We start from the raw sequence: 18,735 nt of genomic DNA on the forward strand, positions 1-18,735 counted from the left end.
ATTTGGATTTCTTCTGCTAATTTATCCTATGTGATCACGTTTGCCTTTGCAAACTCTGCTGATACTGGATAACTTGACTCTGCATGTTACCTTTACAATAATGTATTATTTGTGTTACAGTAGAGCTTAGGAACACCCATCAAGGATCAGGGCCTGTTGTGCTAGGCATTGTACAGACTGCTCAGTGGAATGTTGGCAAGCTTTTGATTGACAAGGAGGGTGCTTTCTGCAGTCCTTTGCCATTTAGATTCCAGGCCATGTCCATATTTGATTGGTTATATAACTTAAAGGAACACCATCAACTTAAATTTGTTCCAAGATGAAAACTTTGTAAAAAGAAGCTGTTATAGCACTTAAGGCCAAGAGAAACATTACCACAAATTTAAAAAAAATGCAGGGAAACCTGTTGTCTTAAAATACACAAACATTCCCATATAATATATGAGATGCAAACATTATATCACTAAGAACTTGAAAGTGAAGTTAACTTCACTGGTTTTCTTTGTTATCCAAGCTGAAAGAAATGAAAGGGTAAACAAAGATTGTCAAGGGGTGGGAGGGCGTGGAGGGAGGAATAGGATTGTGAAGGGTTCTTTCACGTTGTGTGAATGCTAATTTTCAGAGAAAATGACACTTCAGTTATAAACAATGTGTTGATAACTGCATTTAATATGTAACATTAAACCTTCTGGCTTCTGCATATAATGCCATGGTCTTATCATTTTGTTATAGGATAACTTTCTTGAAAATAATCTAAACTAAGGTACTCGTAATGCTATTTTCCTTTCACAAAGAGAAATTCATGTCAGTAATTTCCACTGAGAGCTTTACTGCTGTCCAACACAGTTTTTATTTTCCTTCTTGTTAGGTTATTGAACAGCACCAAGTTCTTGGATACCTTTGACGGAGAATGACAGGGTTTTTTTAGATTAAAGCTGATGAAGAAATATTTTTAACTTAAGTTTCTTCGTTTCCTTAAGGCCGAGCACCTGACACTAAAACTCTGAATTTGGAGACAATTGGGGTGAAAATTAGCACTGAAACTGGAAAGATCATTGTTGATGCCAGCGAAGCTACTTCTGTTCCTCACATTTATGCAATTGGAGACATAACAGAGGTACAATGTCTACATAAACTATTTTACAATAACAGGAAGCCTAACTTTGTTCCTGACTTATAACTAGTGACCAGATGTCATCATGCTCTAGCATATATACAGTGTTTTGGTCTTTTTCACTTTGTACAATGTTACGCCAGCCACCTGGACCAGTAATTTCCTTGATCAAAATCTTCTGCAGTATCTCTGTATTAGATTATTGCTGATGATTATCAGGAACTGCATTACCGGGCAGAAGTTAATAAGAATATCTTTAATATTGCTTTATCCCTTCCAATAAATGTCTTCATGCAGTCCCTGAATGTTGAGTTAAAATATACATAACTACTGGAGCTGAATGAATAATTCTCAATATGTCTATGGAATGACAGTGAAAATTTCAGTGAATATTTCATTTTTTTATTGAGTTTTATTATTAATTGTGATTGATCACATGACACTCTCTTCTCTGATAGGGAATGCTTCTGGCACAAGAATCAGCATCTGCGAATTTTAAAATTTGATTGCCTCCAATATTTGCATGTGATTCTGCTTCCCTGAACATTCATGCCAAGTAAAACTCAATTGCTCAGAAGCTCATGACGAGAGAACATAAAAGGGGCACAAGCATTCTTGAAACTCATTCAATAATTAGTAAAAACAAAATGAGCAAAACAAATAGTCACAGATTCTTGCAGCATTAACTCAATTCTAATAATAATCTACAAAATATGCTATGACAACAGTTTCTTGCACCTGCCAGAGTGTACTTTGAGGCACAAGGCCAGATGTTTTCAGTCACGTAAAGACTCGGAGTGTCCAGGATAAACTGACCATCTAGAAATGAGTAGTCTTTGTGAAATGTATAATTGTGTTTGTCTGCCTTGTAAGCCTTAACAGTTATAGCAAGTACTCTCACCAGGAAATCAGATTGCTTTGATTCCCAAAGCACATCTTATAAATATTTGAGATAGACAATATGTGTAATATATGGGCCTGGTCTTGCATGGTACAGCATTCCCTCCGCTACCACTGAAGTCAGTGGCAGTTGAATGCATCAGTGCTTTTCAGGATTGGTCCTTATATACTTGAGACGTCTTTTTTTTTCAAAAAGGTTTAAATACTGTGATGACATCCAAGGGGTATGTATGGTATACATTGAAAGATCTGTAAACGATTCGTGATTCTGCCACTTTTAAACAATACAGTTGTCCCAACTCTTCCAAGAGGTATAGTAGGTTACATAATGTCCTGAGGATAGTCGTCCACATTCCTAACTAGGACTCTGGAACCAGACACACATCTCATAAATCTACCTCTCCACCTTTGACCTCTTCTCCTCCATCTAGGCTCACATCTCTTCCTGTTTGTCTCTCTCTGATGTCTTCTCTGGGATGACCTGTTACTTCCTTTAAACTGTCAAAACTGAACTACTTCTTTCCTCCTAAACCCTCCCCTCTCCCCCTTTCTCCATCATTGTTGACAACTTCACTATCCTTCCCCCACCACTCAGACTCACACCTTTAGGGGTTATCTTTGATTTCTCACACCCAGACTCTCACCATATCTTATCAGTTCTCCCTCTGTGACATCTCTAGAAGTTTGCCCCTTCCACTCAGTACCTCTGTCATATCCTGGTTCATGCCATAGTTGTCTCTCCTGACCTCCTGATTCCTTCCCCCTCCCACACACAGACACTCCAAATGTGTTCTGGGTTGGAGGGGGTTTGCCTCTGTCCTCTGAACCATCAGGGATGGCCACAGCTGGAGATGGGACACTGGAGGGGATGTGCTTGTGCTCTGAGGTGTTACTGAGAGTTCTCTCTCTCAGCTGGCTGGTTCTTGTTCAGATGCTCAGGATAGGACTGGGAAGGAATTTTCTTCCAGGTCAGCTTGGCATTGACCAGGGTGCGAGGGGGATCGCCTTCCTTTGCAGCGTGATGCGCAAGTCGCTTGCCAGGATCATATGGGTATATCTCAGTTAATTCCCTGCCATTGGTCCCTTCTATTTGCTGCCTGTGGCTCACAATAGTTTAGTCTCCTGAGGACTGTGTAATATTTTGGTCTACTTTTGGTTGCTGGGTTTCGTGTGTGGGTGGCCGGGTGGTAGTGATTGTCTTTGATATGCAGGAGGTCAGACTAAATGATCGAGTGATCCCTTCTGGCCTTAAACTCTGTGGTTTAAACCTTTCTTCTCTTGAATCTCTCCGATTCAGAAGCTAGAGGCAGTGTGGGTAGAGCACTGGACTGGGACTCAGGAGACTGGGTTCTGTTCACGATGCTACTGATGATCTGCAGTATGACCTTGGGCAACCGCTTCAGCTCTCTCTGCTTCCCTCCCCTTCCACACATTGTTTCTTTCCCATGCGACTCACCCTGCTAGGCTGGGTGCTTCCCCCCTTTTCCTCTACCTTAGTCTCACTGTTCAAAAATGTCAGCACTTAAAAGCTTCATTCATGTTCTACTGTGACTCATGTTCTCTCTTGTCTCTCCTTTTCCTGTTCTGATGCTGTGTGTCTTGTTTAGGTTGTAGGCTCTTCAGTGTAGGGACTCTGAACTAAGAATGATGATCTCATTTTTACACTGTGCCAAGCCCACTTTGGGACGAGCACTCTGGGAGTTTAATCAGTGCTCTCCAGATATGCTCAGTTAAGCTCATATTTATGTACCTCTCTATACAGTCTCAGTGCTTTCATTTAAGTACAGGGGTGGCCAGCCTCCGGCTCTGGAGCCACATGTGGCTCTTCAGAAGTTAATATGCGGCTCCTTGTACAGGCACCGACTCCAGGGCTGGAGCTACAGGCACCAACTTTCCAATGTGCCGGGGGTGCTCACTGCTCAACCTCTGATTCTGCCACAGGCTCTGCCCCCACTCCACCCCTCCCACCCTCTCCCCAGAGCCTGCTATGTCCTCACTCCTCCCCCTCCGAGCCTCCTGCATGCCACAAAACAGCTGATTGGGAGGTGTGGGGAGGTGCTGATTAGCAGGGCTGTAGGTGGGTGGGAGGCGCTGGGAGTGGGTGGGGGAGCTGATGGGAGGGGGCTGCTGACGTATTACTGTGGCTCTTTGGCAATGTACATTGGTCAATTTTGGCTCCTTCTCAGGCTTAGGTTGGCCACCCCTGATTTAAGTAGCTCCCTATAACCCAAGACATAAGAGGGTATGTTGTTCAGAGTCATAGAATTTAAGGCCAGAAGGGACCATTAGGATCATCTAGTCTGACCTCCTGCATAACACAGGCCAGAGAATTTCATCCAGTGTTGAAGTGCATTTCTGTGTTTGAATTAAGTGATATAAATCATTTTACATGAATACCAAATTAAAGGATTCATTTAGATCATTGAAAACTGGCAATGCTGTTGGCTCAGTGAGCTGACAGTGAAGTGAAACTCCCAACTTAATTGAATTTCTCTAGCAGATCAATATCAGGTTTGAAATCCCCATGCACTCTAAAACCATTGGTTCACAGCCAGGTCGGCTCGGCCCTTCAGCATGTATACTAATTGAGAAGAGAGAGAGTGTGTGTGTGTGTGTATCTGTATCCGTATCCGTATCCTTTGGATAAGACCTTTTAAAAGAAGGGAAAAATGCCCTGACAAAGTCCTTCTTGCTATATGTGGACATCAGTGATCCCCACATCGTGCCTATAAAGGTAGGGTTTGCCAGCTTGCCCCTCTCTCTGCTTTTGTACAGGGTCTTGCACACTGGTTTTCCACCAGTCTGCTCCCCCCAAAGGTAGTTTGCAGCATTTCAGTGGCACTCTAAGTGTATAGTTTGTGACATCGAGATGCAGGGTGCATTTGACAGCTGTTATCTCTAAAGTCATTCTCGGCCCCCATTTCCCAAACTCTTGTTGCATAGACACTAACTTGCTGCTAAATATTAAGAGTTCAATGGGGAGGTTTATCCACAAATTAAACCCCACTCACCTATTCAGAATGAGTATTGTCACTTTTAAGAGATGTACCTTGCTAGTGCAAATGTGGAATTGTGTGTGCATGGTTGTGCTCTTGTTTGGAAAATTAGACCCTAAATTTATCTGAACTATTCACTTGTATAAACTTCCCAGGGGTGCATCCAGTGCTCTTGAAAAGGTCTCAGAACCCTTTCAGTGAATAGTGGTTTTGTTTGGGTGGTTTTTTTAACTGACAAGTGAAATCTCATTAGTTTCTTCATTATCAGTAATCATGAGAGGGGTTGAGGTTGAGTTATGTTTGAGCTGGCAAATATATGTGACTGGTATAAATGTTATGCTTGTTAAAATCCTCTCTCCTATATCATTCTTACTGAAGAAGCATATTACATGCTACAGAAAAGTGTTGTTATGGTGATATTTAACATATGTAGGAGCCACTGTAAATCCGTCTTTTTCTGAGCTTGTTGTAGCAACTGTAATGGTGGAAGGTACAGTATGTTGCTTTGATGGGGTATTCTGGATAGAAATAAGACCCAAAAAAATGAGTCATGTTAGAACAAATATACAGAACTTCAAAGCTTTTAAAATTCTCCTAGGAGGCCTTAAATGTGTAATATGTTGAAAGGATTCTTACGAACAATTCAGATCAATGATAATCAACTGAGTAGTTGTACTCATGACTGCAAAGTGAGTGTTGACTTCAAATATTTACTAGGGAACATCTTAAAGCTGTTGTTTTATGAGAAATTGTGCTTTATCTGCATGGATGTTTTAGTAATTAGTTGGGTTTTGTGGAATGCATGGCAGTGCTTTCACAATTTTATCTCTCGTTCCAATCTTCTATTCATTTCTGGAATGCCAAAACAACATCTGTATTTCCTGCTACAGAAATGATTGGCAGACATTTTTCAGGCAAATGTGTGTAAGAAAAAACAAATGGCAAACTTCATCTGGTAAATGACATTTACAGATCTTGGAAGCGAAAATGCTATGTTTGAAAAGCCATTGTTTGATGGATCTTTTTAAAAAACAAAAAAAGCATGGGTTTGCAGTTCCATGATTTGTCATGGGTTGTGGAGAAAAATAGGCTAGTTTTCATTAACATATAAAGCATGTGTATCAGGTACAGTATACGTAAGCGTTTACAATACTAAATTGTTTGGATTTGACTTTTGATATGGAAGTCTGTGACTCCCTCACTACTCAGTGAGTATTAACATAGAGAATCCAAGTATAAAGGAGGTGCAATGGATGGTGGAGGAGACAATAAAAGCCAAGGAAAACTACAAGAAAATTTGCAGTTCAGCTGATATGTGCATGTGAGCAGAAGTGATTCACAGTTACTAATATATACATAGAAATCAAAGTGTCATTAGATGCCCCAAATGTTTTACACTAGTCACTAAAAGTTTGAAAAGCTTGGGTGGGTTGAGTGGAAAATCTTGGTTTTGATATTTGCTGAATCCCATTTCTAAGGTAGTGGTTAGTGGGGAATACCAGGAAGGAAACACAGTTAGATTGCGAAAGTATTGGGGCAGCCACCTAATGGCTTTGAGTGAATCTGAGAAGTATGACATCTAGATGGGGCCTAAATCCACCAGCCATGGTCCTTTATAAAACATCAGCGCTACCTCACAAGAAACCTTCCACCTACTGCCTCTTCACTTCTTCACATCATTTCCCCACTTAGCTTCTTGATCTCTTTCCCACCCCAGGCAGACTTCTTCCTGTCCCGGTCCCTTTCCCTTCATGGATTCCTTGACCTTGAATGGACTCTTGGGGCTTGTCTTGACTAGAACCTAAAAGTGTGTTGTTAGGACTTGTTAGCTCACATGTTCTAACACAACCTCTTATCCTAGATGGGATAAATCCTTGGGTATTCACTGCTTTGTTTTAACTTCAGACTGCTGGGTTGGGATCGCAAACTCTTGCGCCTCTCTAACTGCCATCACTGGGGAAAACCATGACTTCTGGCCAAAGCAAACTTTTTTTTTAATCTCTTCTCAGGGGCGCCCTGAACTGACGCCTACGGCGATAGCTGCAGGAAAGCTGCTGGCTCAACGTCTGTTTGGCCAGTCTTCAGAATTGATGGATTATGACAATGTGAGTTGTTACTTTTTTTTTTCCGTATTATTTATAATGGTTAAAAACAAAACGCAACATGCTACTAAATAGACGAGAATCATTTTTTGTAATTTGGGATCCAGCTTTTCAGACTGAGTGCACTGAAACTAGAACTCTTCTTGCTGTTGCAAAAGTCTCCCCATCAAATCACCTATTTTTGTAGCTGCTAAATGCCTACTTAGTGTCTTTCATCATATGGTTCGATAGTAACATTTGGGGTTGTTTTATGATGTGCCAGGTACCCACTACAGTTTTCACTCCTCTGGAATACGGTTGTGTAGGACTGTCAGAAGAAAAGGCAGTGGAACACTATGGACTGGATAACATAGAGGTATGAAAATTTTTAATTGTCTAACTAGGACTTAGTTTCAGCATGGAGAGAGAGAAACTTTTCCCTATGGAAACTATGGTAATATGTAAAAGTGATTTTTGTACAGCCATTGGTCTAGATCCCCAAGCCACTACTCCACATGGTTAGAAAGATTTGAATGTAACTGCTCCAGAGATACCAAGGACCTCAATTTCAAAAGCAGGTGGTGTAACACGTGACTGGGGAAACTGAATTACTATTTTAATGAATTACAAGGCACAGCCGTCATTAAATGAAACTGCTACATCCTGTTTGAGTCTTCAAAATTAGCTGTCCAGCTGCCTTATTCACCTAAAGGTTTCTGATGTCCCTTAGAACTTTCAGGTAAACAGGGTTATTCTATAGTTCCATTTGTTTGATTGAAAATACACTGGGTCTGATATACTTATGCACTGCACACTGAGGAATAAAATTGCTTCAGGAATACATTCACTTCCACGCAAGCTATGATGAGTTGCGTGTGAGTTGCAAAGCACCATTGCTGGTGAGGAAGTTCAGAATCATTGTTTCTAATCAACTGCTGCACTGTTATAACAAACCAAGATTCCAGTTAGCCACTTTGCAAAAGAAATGCTGGGTTCTCTTTATTCAGTCTTCAGAGAAAAGTCATCTAGGTGTAATGCTTTATATTGTGGAAATGGAAACTTCAATAATTGGCAGCTCCCAAGTTCATGAGCAGTCAGTTACTGATTCGTTCTTGATTACCTTGATATTCAATTTATGCTTTGAAATCCGCATTAGGCTTTCGTGCTTTTATCACTTCTACTGTAATTCATTGTTTTCTGGGTCTTAACACCACATAAAGGACCATAAATGGCCACAAAGCAATTGTTCTTTCTAAGCAGTTGATTTTTGCATACAGCATTTGGCTTAGCTATGGCTATAGGTGAACCTCATTATACTGCAAGAAAGAGATTGGTTGGCTTAAATTGGAACCTCAGGCAAAATTAACAGCTAAAAAATAACACAGTTGTTTACTAGACAGTGGAAAAATTACCCTTTCAATTTCCCCTGCAGTACATGATTACAGATATGGAGAGCTTACAGTTTTTCATATGCTCAAAAATTTAGGAATTCCCTAACCTTTTGGTCAGAAGAGGTCTGAATCAAATTAAGGTCAGATGATTACTTTGAATTCAGGACACTAGAAATGAGTAATCTGACCTCTTCTTTTTTTTTTTAAATCCTGTATAAATAGCTGAGCTTTCTGTGGAAAAAGATGTTTTTTGCTCTTGATCTTGCTTCCCATGTGTACTTTTTATCACAGTAACTGCATATCTAGTAAGCGTTAAAAAGAAATCTAGCCCACTAATTAATGCTGTTATAAAAACCCATCTCGGTCTATTTTTTCTGTTAGTACAGCACTAGTGCATATTACCAATTGTGTACAATAATAATAATCATGATGATGTCATGTCATATGTCTGGTAGTTATAGAATTAAACAACTGAGCTACAATTCATTTGGAAACTTAACACCATCATTGGGCTTGAATAGGGACTGGGAGTGGCTGGCTCACTACAAAAGCAATTTTCCCTCTCTTGGTATTGACACCGCCTCATCAATTTTTGGGAGTGGACTGTGTCCACCCTGACTAAATTGGCTTTCAACATTGGTTCTCTTCTTTTCATGTGCCAATTTATATTTATGCCTGTATCTGTATTTTCACTCCATGCATCTGAAGAAGTGGGGTTTTTTGCCCACAAAAGCTTATGCCCAAATAAATCTTAGTCTTTACTGTGCCACCAGACTCCTCATTGTTTTTGTGGATACAGATTAACATGGCTACCCCTCTGGTCTAACAAGGAATCTTAATACTCTTATTTCCCAATCAGGTATACCATGCATATTATAAACCTTTGGAATTTACAGTGGCTGAAAGAGATGCAACTCAGTGTTACATAAAAGTAAGTGTTCAGAACTTTTAACTGTTCTTAAAACAAGTGCTATGGTCTATATTTTGCTTTAGGAACAAGAAGCATTTGTCAGATTGCAGAATAACTTTCTCAAAATTGATTGGTTCTTTTCCCAATCTACAGCCTTTTTTCTCTAGCCATAGTCTCACATTTTTTATATTCCTCACATAACATCTTACACCTTCAAAGCACTTGACGAATGTTAACGAGATACAGTTCTCAGTGCTGATAGAGCGGTCCACAGACAAAACGTTCAGTTCTTAGGGAATTTCTGAATATTCAGATCAGGATATTATTGTGCCTTCTTTTTTCTTTAAGACAAGGGAGGCAGTTCTTCACCCGCTAAATGTAATCTTTGAATTGTCGTCCCATTTGTCCTTATAAAACAAGCCACAAAGGCCTCCCTATTTTACACCAGAGCTTCAGACCTGAAGCAAATCTCATTTTTTGGAACAGTGCATTTACTCTGATTGTAAGAAGGTTTTCAGGCCCACTTGACTGTCGCAAAGAAGGTTGGCTAGGATGAAGCATAGTATCTGTGGAATAACTGGTACATTTTATGTCGGGGGGCGGGGACTAACTTCTGCTTTTGCAGTAGGATGAATGTATTGACCTAACAGGTCCATCTCAAAGTGTTATGCTGCTAACATCCTATGCCTAGAATATGCCAGACACTGATAGTTGAAGGGATTTCCCTCTCTACATTTTGTCAAATGGAACCTGCAAAAACAGCTAGGTTGCTTTTATCAATGTCCCATCCAGCGTAAGAATTGAAGTGTTATTACTCAACCATTACATTTAGATAGAGGTAATGGTAGTGCAGTATTTGAGGACAAGATAGCAGTGATATTATATCTGCTGAGAGTCACTTTGCAGATAATGCTTATTAAACTCTCTCACAAAACAAGTGAATAAACATTAAACTTGCAGTTGACTTTGAACCTCTGTGAGGGTTAGGGTTAGGGTTGTTTACAATCTTTCCAATATTAAGCCATGTCTTATCAGGCGTGCTGCTGTTATACAGCGGTGATGAATGAATCCAGAGTCCCGATGCCTTTAACAGGCCAGGCTGACCTGTGCAGCAGAGCCTTTTGGACCAGTGGCGATTCAATGCCTGATACAGATGCTCAGCTCCATAGGGAGATTGTCACTGTTCTTAGAGTGAAGGTGCTAAGATGTTGTCCTGTATAATCCACTTTCCAACGTTGTTCTGGAACACAGGTGAGCATTAAGCGAGTCATGCCTCCACGCTCTAATTGCCCACAGCAGATTCAACACTCTTGGCTCCTTCCTGGACTTGGCTAACTTTAAAAAAAGTCACTTTGCATATATAGTAAATGTACCTAGCCAGACAGGCTGCCATAAATGTTCTTTGATTGAATTATAATGGCACGGGATGACCTGTGATCAATGACCATCTTTGGAAGTTCAGCTAATCAGCTGCCCAGAATTCCCATATGACCAGCCTATATCTCAATCAGAAAAGTGCTAACTTGGCCAATCTAGGTCAAAATGAGGTTAGGATGGGTATTGGAGCACCAAGGACATTTGTAGGATGTCATCCAAATGATAAACCACAAAGAATGTCACTTACTTTAAATCATTGTTTACTAACGGCTCACTAAAGTCTGCAGGATGTGCCACAGAGAAGCCTGAAGTATTGGGAATGTAGATTAAAACCTCAATTTAGCAAATCATTTAAGCCCATGCATAAATCCCAGTGAAGTCAGTGGGATTTAAGCAGTGCTTAAATGCTTTGCTCCATAGGGATAGGTGGCTGAACTGGTGCCTTGGGGAAGACTAGTTCCGTTTAGCCCAGCTTCATGCCCTACCTTCAGACTTTCTAAGAAAAGCTCTCTGTGATGTCTTGCATTCAGATGGTATGCCTGCGAAAAAAAGAGCAGCGGATCCTTGGCCTTCATTTCATTGGACCAAATGCAGGGGAAGTGATTCAAGGATTTGCTCTTGGAATAAAGTAAGTACAAAAGAATGTCTTCACTTTTAAAGCCTGCTTTTTAAGTTATTGTAAGATTATAAAGGAAATCTGCTGAATTTTGGCAACACTATAAAGAATTGATGTTTTATGTAGTATTACACATATTTTCATTAAAACACTGTAGTTCTTCATTACGATATACTGGATTTAGTTAAAGAAATAATGGGTATAGTTAAGGAACAACTGAGGCAAAGTGTATGATTGGCCAGACCTTGTTACACCAAAAAGTCAACTTGAGTGTCCTATTAAGTTTGGTTTCTTCAAAGAATGACAGAGAAGCCTTTCCCAGCATTCCACCCACAAGGCAGGAAATGGTTTTGTAAACCTGCACAAGCCTTTTCTTTTTAAAAAAAAAAAATTCATTTTGATGTGTTGTCCATAAGAGGCCTTCTTATACCAGTCAGGGCTCCTCAGGATCTCTACCCATTTCTCTAGCCTTTAGATGTGCCACCTTCCAGATCCTGATTCAGGTCTAGCCACCATCTGACTTAAATGAGACTAGACAACTCCTTCATTGCCTGGAGCCCTATATGAGCGTCTATACTTCAGGGCATAAGCCAACTGCTAAGCAAGAAGGTGAGAAAGAAGCTTCTCCTATGTGGGGGGAGTTATTTCATAATTTCCCATTCTATGGAGATTTTACACCTTCTGAAATGTTTGGTACCAGCCACTGAGACAGACAGGCTACTGGACTAGGTGACCCATCGGTCTGATGTAGTATGAGAGTTTGTTTTCATTGATACTGAGGCACTTTCTCCTCTTGGGTTGAGTCCCCTGCCTTCCTTTCACTCCTAGCTTGAGGAACTCCTGGGTCCTCTCTATAAGTGCAGAGCATCACTGCTAGGTCCCAGATGTGCCCTAATGCTGTTTTCATTCCTCCTTTTGTCATTGACTTTCATCTTCAGAAATGTTTGTTATAATGATTAAATGTAGAGTTCTGAACGTCATACTATTTTATGAAGAAGGCAAACTCTGGTCCCTGAGAAACTTTTTCCTAAGGATAATGTCAGCTAGTTGTCCTAAATATCATCACCATATTATTATGGCGTTGTTGACTTTTACTTCTGAGTGACTAGCATAAATGAAAAGCAGAAAGGACTAAGGCAGCAGGACCACAAGTATCATGTGAGGAATATCTTGGAAATCGTTGACTGCCGTATACCCCAAGTATGCATCTTTCCAACATGTGTGTAGTTCATGAGTTGCCAGTGGTAGAAATTACAGTATTGCATTTTTTTAGGAGGTCGTCGTTTTGAAGTTTCATCCAAAATAACCAATGCAAAGGAAGTAGATGAAACTGGAGCACTTTTCTGCCTTGCCTCTAGCCACAGTCACAGATTTTCAGAAGGTCAAATCTTGGTGTTGGTGCACTGTTGTATTTCACTAGTCTTGGGTTTATAATGTACAATACAGGCATAGTAAGTCTGAACTGCCGTTTCATTGCGTCCAATATTAGCTCTTATCTTAGCCCCCATTTAAAAGGCTGTCCCCTGCCAAAATAATCTGTGCTCTGGCAATGTGTGGTCTGTGCTGGTTTTTATCCTACAGGGATTCTTCCTCTTTTCTCACGCATCTAATTTTTCCAGCCTGAAATGATTCTTAAATTTAGACCTTTGATTATGTTGCAGCATTCTCAGAAAATGGCCTGATAGGAATAGTGACACATTTTAGGTCTGACTACACTGCAGCTGGAAGTGTGCCTCTCAGCATGGAAAGACAGACTGGCACTAGCTTTGCTCATGCTATCGTGCTAAAAATTGCAGTGTGGACATGGCAGGTTAGGTTAGCCATCCAAATCCAAGCCCACCCAACCCCCTTGGTCTGAACTCAGGTGGCAAGCCTGAGCTGCTATCTGCTCCGCAGCATCCACACTGCGTGTGCTAGCTCGCACAGACCTAGCGTGAGTCTCAGTACCCAGACTCCTAGCTGCAGTGTAGACAAACCCTTAGAGGTCATCTAGGGCTAAGCCTCTTGTAGTTAGAAAACTGAAGGAATTAAGCAAGTAGGATTGGCAGGTGCAGAAGTGGAAATCATGGATACCCGCTATGTACCTTTTGGAGAAGTTTTCTCTTGCTTGTATGATAGGAAATTGCAAGTGTAAGCACCATACACCCTCTGATATCCTGAGAGGGCAGTCTAGTATTCATCTCTCTTCCAGTTGATTTTTGCCTGCAATCCAAACTATGATTTTTTTTCTACATGTCTACCAGTAGGAAAGCCTGATGTCCATGTGCAAATGTTGTAATACCTGAAAGATGGTCTTGTAGTTAAGAAACTGGACTGTGACTCATGAGATCTGGATTTAGTTCCTTTCTTTACCACACTCGCTATGTGACCTTGGGCACATAAATTAATCTCTCTGTACCTCAACTCTTCATCTATAAAAATGAGAATAATAATCCTTCCCTACCTCACAATGCTGTGAAGGTAAATCCTTGAATGGTTACCGTGTAAATACCTTCAGAGACTATGGTTGTGTTGGTAATTGTCTCTGCTTTGCTTTTTGGACAATAGCTTCAAATGCAACTTCTCCACTGGCTATTACTCTAGAAAAAGAGAATAAGGTAAACCCAATCTGATGCTTTATGCCATTACAGATGTGTTATGTGCACAGAGTATGACTTTTTCTTCATTTTCTTTTTGGTAGATGTGGCGCTACGTATGCGCAGATGATGAAGACAGTTGGCATTCACCCTACCTGTGCTGAGGAAGTAACCAAGTTACGTATCACAAAGCGCTCTGGTTTGGATGCAAAGGTCACTGGTTGCTGAGGTTAAGTCCAATCCCTGGACAGAAGTTAAAAGCACACAGTAGAATTGAGAAGGAAAAAGAGCATTCTGAACTGACACAGTTTTGGTAATCGTAGTCCTGCAGCTCAAGGTTTCCTAGGTATCACTCCTTCAGTAGACATCAAAAAGTGAATTTTACAATCCTAGCCGCACCGTACCTACCTAAAGAACTGTCCACATACATCTTTAAAATCAACACAGTACTTAACCTTCAGGGAAATAGGATTTATGTTAAAAAGCATCACTTCTGAAGTGCCTGTGTCCTTTGTCTTGCTGGGAGCTAGAGAAAATCATCATTTTCTGTACATCAGAATGTGTTTCTTGCCCATCACTTGCCATGTAAAACTTAAATGGATGTCACTTTGTTACAGGAACAGTGGCCATCACACTGCTAACCATTCCCACCCACTGGCAAATTAATCCCACTTGGATATCATCCTGCAGATAAATGCATTGTCAAACAGAGGTGAAAAGGATGCCAGATATTTGGAGCTCTCTGACAGTGTATGCATGACTTCCGTAGCCAGGGTTTTCCCAATAGAACACCTAGCTACTGACCTCCCCCAAGAATTCATTCACGAGGAATGATGTCCAAATCTCACCGAACTGAACCAAGGTCTCAGATAGTGAGTAGAGAACACGGGCAATAATTCCTTCTCAGCTCTGGCAAGACGGCTCCCTACTGGTGGTAATCACAAGAGTGCAAAGTCAAGGCTCATTGACAGGAAACAGATCCCAAAGCACATAGCAGTAGGTAAGCAGCCTTCAGTGTTTCAGGGAAATGTACCATATACAGGAATTGGTAATAGAGGAAAATATAAAGTGACCATTAGAGTTGTTACACTATTGGGTGAGTTCATTGTTGGCATAGGCAGTGTGTGTCATCGTGGAAGCTCATAGAATTCCTTTAGCAACGAGGACATTTTGCTATTTAAACACTTACATAAAGAACTTGGGGTTGGTGAAAACTTCCCTGCACGTTTTTCAAATTGCCAATTAATTTCAGCTCAGATCACACAAATTACTGCTCCAGGGCCAATACTGAAAATTGGAATTGAACATAGAAAGCTGTGTGTGCTGTTCATATAGCTCAGATATTTGACATGAATTGGAGTGTGGTGTATATGATCTGTAGTGTTTTAAAATAGATTTTCAAAACCTCCTGTAACTCTCACAATTAACTTGTGGTAGTTGGGCTTTGAACTGCATTATATTAAAAATAAAACCAGAAAGGAGATGGACCTGTTCAGAGCTCACTTTTAAGATGCCAGTCTGCAAACTGTTCTTTCAGCGTAGTGCCCAAACTTCCTGTAGGAAGAAAGCATTCACCTAGTGTGAGCTGCTGCTTATTCATATTGGCCAGAAGGGGGAGATCCTGACTAACATGTAGCAGTATAAAAACAAGATAGAAATCCAGTAGCACAGCTGCTTTTGCCAAATACTGTTAAATAGATAGCCTGACAAAGGCAAAACAAAAACCCAAACCCTCAGAATTTCATTTGAAGTAGCAATTTATTGCTCATCCTGTATTTTGAGAAGCGCAATCACATATTTACTCACGACCCGTTACAACAGTGCATGTGGGAAGGGGAAGGGTTAGTTACAATTCTTTAGAAAGACACGATAAAAATCAGTCTTTCCTGCTGTATGTTAAACAGCAGTGTTTTTGCAAATGAGTTTTGACAGTTTCCTAGCCATCCTAGCCCTGTTAATTGCAAAGTTCTTAAGAATAGTTTGCTGACTATGCACATCTTTGAAACTTTTTTCTTAGACTGTCCATTTTAAGACATTGTTAGTTTACTATTTCGCTGAGAGTTATACTATAGACAAGTGGTGGATTTAATTTAAGTTTAAAACATATCTTGCCACCAGAATTGTACAGCACGTGCCCCAGAAGCTGTTGAAAAACTCTGAAGCTTCAGCAGACATTATCAAAACAAATGTAATAGTACTTATCGACACGCCATCAAGGTGGTATTACAATAAATTCCTTTCAGGGATCTGACTTTAAAAACAAAACAAAACCCCACAGCCCTGCACTGGTTCTAAGTGACTCATTTCCAAAGTTTGACACTGTAAATCAGTGGTCCCCAACCTTTTCGACTGGCGGGTGCCAGACGAAGGACCATGGTGGCGGTCAAGCATCCGCCGAAATGCCACCGAATTTCAGCGGCGATGCCTCTCGATGACGTTGCTTGTCGGCAGCAAGTGGCGTCATCCAGAGGCATCGCCGCCGAAATGCCGCCAAATTTCAGTGGCATTTCGGCGGATGCTCGACCACCGGCCAGGACGTGGGCACCGGCACCACGTTGGGGACCCCTGCTGTAAATCTTAAATTTGTTATAAAAGTATTAAGTCTTGATACTGTAGGTGAAGCAGATAATATACCCTAGCAGTGCAGAAAGAGCAAACAGGTTTCCTACTGCTATTCAAGAAACAGAAAAGTGTAAGCTGTACATGATGGGTTACAGTATTTCTGAGTTGGTTTCACAAGGCTAGAATTTCAAGGTACAATTCACAGCTATTGCAGCTTTTCCTAAAAAAAAACCAAAAAAACCACCATACACACAAATTATGGATAAGTTGCTTCCCAGATCTGTGGCTCCTAACATTACACATTTTAGAGTACCACATTCAAAGCAGGATTTGTATTGCGTAGTCCATAAAAGAGAGGAGTGGTTCAGTCAGACACTGTTGCCTAATGAATGTAGCAGTCTGCATTTCTCATCACCTCTGTTGATTTGTTTGATTCAGCACTGAGACCAAGTCTATGGACTTGCAGGTGAAAGGAAACATTTTGGGAACGGAAATGGATTTGGTGTGCTGCCTTTTTGTTGCTACTCCCTTCATAAAAAATGTTTTGAAAGTGTCATGTTCACACATGCATAGTCAAAACCTCCCTATCGCCCTTGGTAAGAGAGGACATCCTGCGGAAATATAATATTGGAGCCAAAACACCTCTGTACATTTTTGAGCAATTAAAAAGAAAAAGCTTACAGTAAACTTTAAAATTCTTTCAAAATCTTTTAGTTGTTTTAAATATTGAGCATTTCAGAGCAAAACCTATTTGATCTTTCTCAGCTGCTGGGGCATATGACCTGCTTCACCTAGAGCATTTCGGTCTTCAGAGCTCTTGCTAGGAGAAAGAGCCTTCCGTTGGTTATAAGGGGTGTGTGTGAGCATTTCTAATTATCTCTGCGTTGCGCCGTGGCAGTGCTCATTCCCTTTGCGTGCATTACTCAGGCACCCACTGGTTCGGCCATGTTGCTGTTGTACTCAGTCCTCCCTGCGGAGTTTATGTGCATTATGTGCCATTAGAGAGGGGCCCGGGAGGTGAGATGAGTTAATTTCACTTCTATCATGAGACTGCCAATGGAAAAAAACAACTTGCTGTACTGCAACCAGTAAAGAGATCTGGTGGGAAAGTGTCCAAGATTTTATGTGGGGTGTGAAATTAATCCACATCATCACTGTCTAAAGTAGCCATCTAATGGAGCCTTCTTTTGTTTTCAACAATTTATTTTCACTAGTTTAGAATCACAATATGGGCTTTTATAGACTCCATGAAAATTGATCTTGCATCTTAAATTGCATCCTGGCTCTGGTCCTCATTGACTACAACGTGTTGTCCACTGAAGTAAATCTTGATGTACGTTCATAGCTACAAAACACTGATGTGTCAGAACCAAGAGTGAGGCAGAGTAACTGAAAACTACTTGGATTGGTATTATTTTCTTGGTGGATTCCTTGTGTGCTCTCCAGGGATAGGCTTTTGTAATAAAATCAGCCTGACTAATGTCAAGTGAAAAGTCTGATAGATGCTGCAAATTTATTTACTGTGTGTGTAAGTGAAAATGTATGTTTAAATGAATACACGCAGTCAGGCTGTCTTCTCGAGGTGCCAGCTAATGATGGCTTGTGTGTCAAACCACACAGTGGAGTAGACAAGTCTGAGGATTGCTGGACTCCTATTAAATATATATATATATAATATAATCCTGATATTTATTGTTACATTATGGACAAATAAATGATTTTCTTAAAGAATATGTTGCAATGTCTTTGCTTAACTTAATTTACATGCACGGTCTGTGCTTACTGAAAACCTCATCCTAGTGGTCATCAGTTAAAAATGGGGCCTTTTTATTCTAATGTTTCTGTTGGTGGGAGGCTGAATGGTAAGGAAACTAAAAACAATCACCAAACGAATTTAAATGCCTTGAACATGGAGTCACAGACATATCTCCCAGCTGCCCAATCTCTCTATAGTTATTAGCTCCTGAAAACATTAATGGATTTCTAGCTTTACAGCACAGCAGGGTGACCTTGTTTTATTTTAGATTTAAAACAAAGGAACGCCCTACGCGCTGTAGCTATGATTTCAAATGTTCTCATGCCTGGTAATGAGAGCTACCAGATTGGCTCAGATGTGTGTTGATGATGATGTGCTTTCAAGAAGCATGCTAAGAGGAAACTCCCTTGAAACACTGGGAAGTCAGAGGATTAAACAAAGCATTTATTTACCTAG

The 18,735-nt window shown here is 40.6% G+C and overlaps 1 protein-coding gene across 2 annotated transcripts in view; it reads left to right on the forward strand.

The window, feature by feature from the left end:
• Positions 1 to 16,402, forward strand: part of TXNRD2 (thioredoxin reductase 2) — a 50,539-nt gene extending 34,137 nt beyond the window's left edge. The window contains exons 12-18 of one of the 2 annotated variants that reach the window (XM_044990119.1): positions 981 to 1,117; positions 7,020 to 7,115; positions 7,375 to 7,467; positions 9,342 to 9,413; positions 11,300 to 11,397; positions 12,495 to 12,585; positions 14,066 to 14,125. In XM_044990119.1, the coding sequence (XP_044846054.1) occupies positions 981 to 1,117; positions 7,020 to 7,115; positions 7,375 to 7,467; positions 9,342 to 9,413; positions 11,300 to 11,397; positions 12,495 to 12,585; positions 14,066 to 14,125 (647 nt within the window). Of the gene's footprint in view, positions 1 to 980; positions 1,118 to 7,019; positions 7,116 to 7,374; positions 7,468 to 9,341; positions 9,414 to 11,299; positions 11,398 to 12,494; positions 12,586 to 14,065 lie in introns of both variants that reach the window. The other variant, XM_044990118.1, reaches the window with a different exon arrangement.
• Positions 16,403 to 18,735: the final 2,333 nt, after the last annotated feature.

This window comes from Mauremys mutica, chromosome 16, assembly GCF_020497125.1.
Source record: "Mauremys mutica isolate MM-2020 ecotype Southern chromosome 16, ASM2049712v1, whole genome shotgun sequence".
Taxonomy (NCBI): Eukaryota; Metazoa; Chordata; order Testudines; family Geoemydidae; genus Mauremys; species Mauremys mutica.